At 33.7% G+C, this 10,554-nt stretch overlaps 1 protein-coding gene across 1 annotated transcript; it reads left to right on the forward strand.

The window, feature by feature from the left end:
- On the forward strand, positions 1,743-2,486 carry LOC105156196 (protein MAIN-LIKE 2-like). Its single transcript, XM_011072271.1, has one exon. It carries the CDS (start codon positions 1,743-1,745, stop codon positions 2,484-2,486), a length of 744 nt encoding a protein of 247 aa, XP_011070573.1.

The raw sequence follows: 10,554 nt of genomic DNA on the forward strand, positions 1-10,554 counted from the left end.
CAAGTAGGAAGCGTTCATGTTGAAGGAAACATACTTATTTAAACTCCTAAGTGCCACCTCCCATATTTGGGAGTTGAAAGGATGATGATGGAGACAAGACGAAGCTAAATCAAAGGGCGACGTAAAAGAAAATCAAATCCTTTCCATAAGCAAGAATAAAAGATCAAGGCCCTACAATTTAAGTTATATTGTTATGATCAGATTAACTCTGGGATTGAATTGTATCCACAAATTAGTAGTAGGTAAGGGGGTAAAATTGGTTTTGCACCCCCTTGCATTTATTGCTGGAATAGTATAAATATCCCCAAATTTCAATGTAAAAGGGAATTTTGGGAAAAACAAAGGAATTGAAGAGCAAAAGGTTAATTTCTAGCTTGTCCAAGAGTTTGGCGTATTTAGATTTCGAGTTTTATTTTTCCCCATCAATATTCTTCCTTGATTTGAATGATGCACGCCGCATTATCTTTATATATTATTGTGGGACTTTCACAATTGATTCTAATCCACATGATTCACAAACATAATGTATCAATGATATAAACCATACACATTCAAGTTTAGTCTTGTATAATGCAGTTAACTCGGGATGATTTGATGAGATTGTTGCTAAAGGCTATTTGGTTGAACATTATGATATAGCAGTTCGATCATATATGAATAAATAGATTGAGATATAATTTTATGTAGATCAGACAAATATTCCACATCTGAATAGCAATTAAATTACTTGCTTTGGTATCATCATGGCTCATGATGTTCAAAATATAATCCCATATTACTTCTTCCACGTAAATAACATAGAATGTATTTCAGACCATTCTGGTGTCTCTTTGTTGGTGTTGGACTATATCTTTAGATTAACTGGAAATATACCATGTTGGTATTTTTTATGGAACAATTTTAGGGCATAAGAAAAGGAAACATTTATTTTACTAAAAAGACTTCTTTTATGAAACTTTATTATGTTTCTGAACTATTCATAAAATATCGAGAACTTTTGAGCTATATTTTAAAGTTTATAAAATTGTTACACGTGCATTGCCAGAGTTTATGTGTGAATCTTGCAACTCCCTTTTCAAGAAATATTTAATCTACTTCTAGACGTCTTTTAGGGGATTTTATTTAAAAAATGCCAAAAAAAAGAAAAATTAGTAAAGTAATGCCATTTTAAAAGCTTTAATAAAGTAAGCGGTGGTGCCTCATTTTTTTAAAAAAAAAAAATAAAAATTCCTGTGGCACCGCGGTCACACACCGCGGTGCCACAGAAAAATGATATTTTAATTGCCACCGCGGTCAGTGACCGCGGTGGCATGATATTTTATTAAAAAAAAAACGAAAACAGTGAAGAACCGCTATCCCAGATAGCGGTTCTTCACTAAAATATATAAAAAAAAAAGTAGTCAAACCTGCAGGCTGCAGGCTGAGGCACCGCGCTTGGTAAGCGCGGTGCCTCAGTTACATATTCACGGGCACACTTCTACAGTGTGCCCGTGAATATGAACATTTGATTGCAGCTCACGCTATTTAAGTGTGAGCTGCAATCCTCCTTCACCATCACTCTTGTGCATTCTCACATTTGCTCCTTCAACATTTCCTTCAACATTTGCTCATCTTCCAGCATATCCTCGGCAATTCCTCCTTCTTCAACAATTCCTCCTCCTTCAACAATTCCTCCTGCTTCATCTTGTTCTTGTTTTTGCACAATTATTACATCTTTGTCTTTAAAAAAATTTAGAGCGAAAATGTCGAATTTTGGCCCTATTGATACCAGTGTTTTATACGGGCAATTAAATCATCGAACAGAAGATGTGTCCGAAAATCCGGATACAACTTTATCAGTACGACGTGGTGATATTGCTTTTTTTCGCGTCCTACAACTAGCACCACGTCATATTCGTGTTTTACAAGTACTCCAAAATATGGGGTTTCTTGGTGTTTTGCAATGTGGGCATGTTGAAATTGACACCCACTTGATCACTGCTTTGGTAGAGAGATGGCGCCCGGAGACACATACTTTCCATTTTTCGGTGGGTGAAGCTACTATAACACTGCAAGATATCGCCATCCTGTGGGCACTCCCGGTGGAAGGTAATCTTATTACCGGGATAGATACAAGGTGTAGTACCCAACAGTGGCAAAATTATTGTCATCAATGGTTGGGTTTCATGCCCAATGAAGATGCATTTAGATGGTCCAAAATAAAATTGTCAGTGTTATATGAACGTTTATTAGAAAATACAAGTGATGATGATAGCCCGTTTGAGGTTGTGTTACAGGAGGCACGTATATGTGCCATGTGCATTCTTGGTGGAGTGTTGTGTCCTGATGCTACGGGGAACACCGTGTCATTATTATATCTGCGGCATATGGAAAACATACACGAGCAGTATGTATCAAATTGGGGTTCTGCAGTGTTGGCATATCTCTACCGGGAGCTATGTACAGCATCACAACGAGGGAAAAATAATATTGGCGGTGCCATGTAATTATTACAGATATGGGCATGGTCTCGCATCATAACACTTGCCCCCATTCCCTCGAGTGAATCTTCAACACTGATGCCGACCATTATAGACCCTGATAATGTTCTGCCTAATCCTCCATATGCTGCACGGTATGAATATTTTTATTTATTTATACAGTTATAAATAATTTTGATTTCACTTATTTTTCTTAATTTTGATTTTAGGTGGTCTTATCATATATCCCGTACTCATACGGCACACAACGCTCTTCGTATAATAAGGAATGTTTTGGATCGTATGCAATTAAATGAGGTATATTGTTATGATTTTTTTTGGGTATAGTCAAATTTCTGAACAATGTGACGTACTGCCTCTGCCTGTCGCGCTTCGAACAACTTGAACGCAAAATCAGCCCATTGTTGATTTGCATTGATCATACGATTACACCGTGTAGAGCGCTGCCAAAAATACTGCACAGAGCGGGATAACGTTATTTGCACAATAGCCACAATTGGTAAGCGTCTCGCACCTTTTAATACTCCATTTATGCACTCAGACATGTTTGTAGTTAGGATACCCGTTCTCCAACCACCATCATGCGCCAACGTCCATTGATCCTTGTCAATTCTCCCCAACCAGTTGTATGCTTCTTCGTTCAATGATTTCATCTCTTCCATTATTCTATCAAATTTTCGAGGGTTGTTTTCAGCCCCTGCTCTCCAGCACAAATCCTTCAATTGGATGTTCTTGAATTTGGTGTTAAAATTCGAGCACACATGCCGTAAACAAAACCGATGTACTCCACGAGGAAATTTGAATGCCGGTACATAATTTATAGCATTGATCAAGCCAGCATGCCTGTCTGATATCAAACAGACTCGATCATCCTCTGACGGCAACAAATGTTTGGAAAGCATTTGGAGGAACCAACGCCATGACTCAAGTGATTCTTCGTCTACGAGTGCAAACGCTAACGGCAGCACCTGCTGATTTGCATCTAAAGTTACTGCTACCAGCATTTTATGTTTGTACTTCGTGTACAAATGTGTTCCATCCACGCTTATAACATCACGACAATAACGATATCCCTCAATGCATGGTCTAAATGCCCAGAAAATATATTTCAACATGTACCTGCCCGGGCTGTCTGTTTCCAAATGCATCCACTCCACAACGGCTCCAGGATTCCATTTTTGCAATGCCGCCATATATTTGGGTAGTTTCTGAACAGAACTCTCCCAAGTGCCGTACACTTGTTCTCTAGCGGCTTTCAAAGCAAACCAGGCCTTATGATATGGGACTTCAAAACCAAATTTATCTTTCACAATCTGCTGGACATGTTTTATATCACAAGATGGGTCTTGACGAACCATACCCAGCAGATGTGTTGCGATCATGCTCTTTCCTAAGTTACCGTGATCAATAGAAATCTCATTCATCAGACATGTATGTGGTCCGACATACCTGGTAACTTTAAATAATCCCATGTTGGATTTGAATATGGCCCTCAGCATCCAACAGCACCCAGTCTGTGCTTCGTATCTGCAGGCGACTTTCCATAATTTTTTGTTGCTCCACACCACTCGGTATTCTCGTCGTGCAAATCGAACCGAGTAATCTTGTACACTTCCTTTCAAATGGTCCTTACTTTTAAACAGCATTCCGAGGGCAAGCTCTCTGGTGTTTGAGTCGTAAAAATTGCCCCACCTGCTAGTAGGGATATCAATCGAGTCTGCAGGGACTTCTGGGTGTGTTGTGCTGAAAAATGGAACTTCTGGATATAGGTTCATTCTGTCGGGCACGGCAGGCACGTTCAAATCAAAATGCTCTTGTGCATTCTCACCAAGAACTTCCATCATAACAGGTATACTTACATCACCATCATCGTCATTATTCTGTTCAATCTGGTCTTCTAATTCGACCTCATCTGGTTCTGAGTCAGCTTGCTCAGTGTTCAACAAGCTATCAGCTTCAAGCTCGTCATCTTCATCATTGTATTCAGATGAACCAGCATAATCCGATGAGCTAGAATATGCATTTGTCCCTGCATATGATGATGGGCCTGCATACGACGATGGACCTGACCATGATGAGGGGCCTGCATACGATGATGGACCTGCATATGATGAGGGGCCTGCATATGATGATGGACCTGCATAATCTTCATTAAGACCAAACCGCCCCATTTCTTGAGTTACTACTGGTAAACTCGGCAAATCTTGGGTTATCATAGACATATACGTTCCTCAATCACCAACAGCTGAGTCATCTGGTACAGCATTTTACAGAACTTTCTCCGCTTCGACAAAAATATCAATCGATACATATCCATTCATCGGATTTAAAAAGAATTGCATATCACGATCCTTCTTAATTGCCAACAACATCTCATTCCTTTGGCCAAAATTAAAAGTTATGTATTTAAAAAATATATGCAATTTAAAATTATTCCTATCCATACCAATCTCTTCATACAAAATTAACTCTAACTCAGCAAATGTAGTACTACGAGAAATTTGCATGAATCCGAGTGGAGGTCGATCATAACTTACAGAACCATTCGAATTGATTTGTTGACCTCCAAAATATATAACAATATCAACAGTGTTTTGATCCGCCATATCTTCAGAACAAAATAAAATACACATCAATATATATTTTTTTCATACTATAATAAGATATTTAAAAAAAGAACAAATAACACGAAAATTTAATAAATAACTTACGTTTTTTCAATTGTAAATCTTCAAATAACAAGTGCAGAAATTTTACAAGAATTGCGAGATGGTGGTGTATGAATTTCCGAAGGCTGATTTGAGAGTGTAAGGAATAAGAAACTGAAGGATAATTTTTGCAAGCGGCTGATTTGAGAGTGCAGGCTGATTTTTCAGAGTGTATGAATGTGAGAATAGCATCCGACTTATATAGGCAATAAAACTGCGGTAAGTAACCGCGGTGCCACAAACGATAATGCAGAAGAATTGATTGACACCGCGGTAACACAGCGCGGTGCCAGATACTGAAAAAAAGAAAAAATTAACTGACACCGCGCTTTGTTAGCGCGGTGTCAGCCCGGGCAATGTACAATCCGGGCAACGTCAGTGCCACCGCGGTTACTAACCGCGGTGGCTATAAAAAATTTTTTTTTTTTATAAAAACATTGCCACCGCGGTCAGTGACCGCGGTGGCTAAAAATCCTGTGTTCGTATCATTGCCACCGCGGTCACTGACCGCGGTGGCAATTAAAATATAATTTTTCTGTGTCACCGCGGTTAGGCACCGCGGTGACACAGAAAGTTTATTTTTTTTTTTAAAAAAAAAATCAGGCACCATGGTCAGAGACCGCGGTGCCGCTTACTTTACTAACAAATTTAAAATGGCATTACTTTACTGATTTTTCTTTTTTTTGGCCTTTTTTAAATAAAATCCCCCGTCTTTTAGTTATAATTCTTTTTTTAAATACTAATGAAATCATATAGAGAATGCATGTTAATTTTAAGAAGTTTTTAAAGTTTAGATAAATTCCTAAAAATTCTTAAGTGATGACATACCAAGATCCTGGACAAGATGCAGTGTCTTTTCTGTTCAACCTTATATTTTTGAAATGTTATGATGATTTTGAATAGTCTTTTTGAAGATTAATAATTTTAAGCATTAGGTAATATGAGTTTTAAGTAACTTATAAAATTTTTATGATTTTTCCTTCTATCATTGAATTTTAAAAACTCATCCAAGTAAATTGTCAATCTGTGTCGTAGTTATTTTTCAACTCGATTTTGGAATTCTTACACCTATTTATTTAACTAAATTTTATCTAATATGTTTTTGTATATATCATTCAACACCTTTAATAGTTTCTATAAGATTTTCATAGCCATATACTAAGTATATATTTTTACAAAATTCATAGAACAAGATTGTCAGTTGGCATCACTCCATTATTTGTCTAGTCTAGTTTCTTCATTTGACTTGAATCGATTAAGGAATAATCGACTGACTAGGATCATATTTTTTTGCTGTTAGGAGTAATTTCTATAATTATACAAAAGACAGGAATAGTTTATGTAATAGGTCAAGAGTGTAAACGTAATTATCCCTAAATAATTTAAATCGCGTCTCATAAAATTAATAAGCATATTCTAATTACTTCAATCAAAATTATTTTGAATTTAATAATCCAATTGAATATTAGCTTATATTAACTTTAAATAAACCTCAAGAAAGATTTGTGCAGTTTACGATGGAGGTAAAAAAGTCATTTTATCAAGAACATTAAGACTTTTTAATGGTTGTTAGTATCTGTGGAAGTGGGTTTAATTTTTAAAATTTGAAAGGATCTCAGTGTAATTAGACTAAATTGCAGATGTTGAACTGCAATTATCCCTAAAAAATATGATACAATGCTTAAATTGATTTTTCATACATTGGATTTATCCGGCTTATTGGAATATACAACAAAAATAATGTTAATGATAAAATATTAAGTGATTATTTTAAAATTGTCACTGAAGATATATCTTAATAGACAATAATTTTAATATTTCAAAATATAATTGTTACTGACAATAAATATGCAGTAGGTTGTCATTATAGATAATTAACGATAATTTAGTGAAAACACAAATATAATAATAATTATACTTGTTATCACTACGCTATTACTATTGATGCTCAACGTATCCATTTTTTTTTCAAGCTTAATGGAAAAGTCCAGCCTAATGTTAAGTTAAAGAGTCGGGCCCAATCTGACCAACACTAGCAGGCCAAGAGGCCACCAGCCTAATCAACCCGGTTGTCGTCAACTTGTTGGTGAGACAACAACTAGTCCAGGCCTGATAACAGCCAGTCGAGACCCATCCATGTCACTGGACACGCCAGCCACATTCTACATGTTGGATGACGCATCACCACCAGGTAATCACTTTTTTGAGTTTTGCCAAATTCCATACTAATTGGGCAGTTCCCATTCGTGTTGGCGTACTAGGGCACATATGAGACGGCAAATTGCTAAATAAAGCTTATCACAATAACAAAGATATCCCAAGGAATATGGGATATTTTACCTATCATTAACCGTCTTTCTATTTTTCTTACCCGACTCCTATAAATAAGAGTTTCTATAGATTTAAAGAAGGTATCGAGTTTTCAATTAACTTTCACATAGTCTCAACTCCCACACCGGATTTCAACAACCTTACACATAACCCTTGTTGTATTCTACATAATTTCTACACATTTATCATGAAACATGCTATTCCTTATGTTTCTACTTAGTATTCATATATCTTATTCTTTTTTTGAAATACATTATTGATTTCTGTATTGGAACGCTAAATCATTTCTTACAAATTAATTTTTCGATACTTTTATTATACGCAGAAGATTCTTTGAATTATTATACTGCATCAATTGTTCATCTGTCACTAATTATTTATAGCAACAATCAGATGAACAATTTTTTTGTTATTAATCAACAACATTTACTTAATCACTATTAAAATTTATAAACATTATTGACGTGACAAAATAAAAGTTATTCTCACTTAATTGGTATAAATAGTGCATGTCGATTTTAATATTTTTTTACTTTATTCTTATTGCAATTTCTTTATTTATTTAATAATTTATTTTTTTGATGGCGATTCCAATTAGATGCAATTTGTATATTTCTAGAACTATTGACAATTCAAAACCTTTTTCCTCCGGGAAAAGTTAATCCAATGCAGCATATTTATGTATATATATATGTACTTGTACAAATCTCTTTTGACTTTTATGGCTTGCCTTGTCATGAAGGTTACTTCTAGTTGAAATTCAGCTGTTTTAAGTTTTATTCTTTTTATATTTTTTAAAATAAAATAATTTATTTTCTCTGTCGGATATATATATATATCGCTCTATTTTAAAAAATAAAAAAAGACATATTAATATTTTTTTATTTAAAGGGATAATTTATTCATTTATAATATCAAATGGATTAAATCATATAAGTTTACAGTCAACAGATTTTACCTAATGAAATGTCAATGATAAAATTATAATTTCTTTTCAAACTACTCCACATCTCAATCTTATTATAATAAAATATTTACTTCAAAATATTATAATTTATTTAAATTACAAAACTCCTAACACTAATCTCCTTAAACAGTTCCTAATACGTGTCTCATATTAATTATAAATTATGCCCAATCGTTGGGAGTTCAGACATAAAACACACGTGGTTAACAACAATATCTAGTGAAAATAAAATTATTACTTACCTTACCTTATGGGGAAAGTAGAAATATAATTAATAATATAAAAATCATGGGACGAACAAGATGTTGGTATGTGGTAATCAAGTTGGATTCTTAAGTGAATTCTCTATCAAAAAAAAAAAAAAAAAAGAAAAAGAAAGAAATTATGTGAATAGGTAAAAAAAAATAGCGATGAATTTAGTCATAGATAAGAATATTAAACTTTTATTGTTTTAGAATTAACATTAAAAACAAAATATTTTTCTTACAAAATTCAGAAAGAATTTTTAATGTTGTAAAATCTCGTAGTTGGCCATGCCAAAAATTTGAGAAGTTCCTCTCAAAATTTTACTGAGAAATATTTATGTTGGTAAAATCAGTAACTGATACTACGAACTGATTACCAACTAAATTCGATGATAAAGTAAATTAGCAATGAATTCTCCTATTTTGCAAGAAACTTGTGTTTTGCTGATGGCGTTACATTACAAGAAATTATGACGATGGCTAGAAAAATTAGAAATGGGAGTAAATTTATTCGGAATTAGCAATGAATTTAGCAAGGAATAAAAATTTAGAAAGGAATTTTTAATGTTGTAAAACTTCGTAGCTAGCTTAGGCGAAAATAAAAAGAGAAACACTTTTGTTAGTATAATATCTAGCAAAATAAGCTACAAAATGAATTGATGCTAATATAAGTGACGAGCTAATTACCAAGTAAATATTTTTTTTTTTGCTAAATTAGTCGCTGACGTAAATTAGCCGAATTTCACTATTTTGCAGGAACTTATATTGTTGCTAATGACATTATTTCTTGTAGTGTTGTTTCCTATAATGTCTTACCAGTGAGTAAAGGCTCGAAACCTTAAAGTCACAGTTGTTGGGAGGAGTTTAACTCTTTTGATTCGAATCGGGTTCAAAACCTTAAAGTCGGACATGTTTGAAAAGGTTTAACTGTTATGCTTTCAACCCGGACAGAATTGGTTCGGTTTGAAACCTCCTAGTTACACTTGTTGGGAGGAGTTTAACTCGTTTACTTTGAGACGGGTCTAAATGTTTAAAGTCACGTTTATTGTTTTCAACCTTCGCCGATTGGTGGAGAATTTTATGTTTACGGGACATGAAAATATTAAATAATAAGAATTAGGTCATATTCCTAATTATAAAATTGTGAATTATATTGTTATGATGGTTGTGAATCACAACGTTTGATATGTTCACAAGCACCAGATAAGAGTTGTCTATGCTAGCTAGGTTCATATAGAGGAGGTACATATCCTGTAACTTGGTCTGTTTGATGTGATTGAATAGATTAAATTTGCATTTGAGTACAATTATTATTTTTTTATTATCATTTGATCCTTTTTTTAATACATAATTTTTAAATTAAATTATATCAAACTACCTTATGATAAAAAACTACAACTTGTAAATTTTGATGAGATCGTAATTCTTTTTCATTTTATAATTACATATTATGCCCATTAAATAATTTTTTAAATCATTCAGTAATTTTAAATATAAGATTAGCTTTGAAATTTAGTTATAATCTACATTCACGTAATTAATTATAAAATTATAAATTTTATTCTTATAACACTTTTTTTTCTAAAATTAATTATCTTACTAATTATCCAATTGTCGGGCTAAATTGAGCCTCAACTATAGCTCAATTTGCTTCAGCTTTTTTCTTTTTCTTTTCTCTTTTTTGAGAAAAAGAGGAAAAAAGAGAGAAACTAATACCTAAAAATGTTTGAAGAACGAAGATTATGTTTAATTATTAGGGATAATTATGTTCCCTTTGCTTGAGGTTTGGTGTTAAAGTTATTGTGGTAGTATTTCTAAGATTT

This window comes from Sesamum indicum, linkage group LG1, assembly GCF_000512975.1.
Source record: "Sesamum indicum cultivar Zhongzhi No. 13 linkage group LG1, S_indicum_v1.0, whole genome shotgun sequence".
NCBI classification, from domain to species: Eukaryota; Viridiplantae; Streptophyta; class Magnoliopsida; order Lamiales; family Pedaliaceae; genus Sesamum; species Sesamum indicum.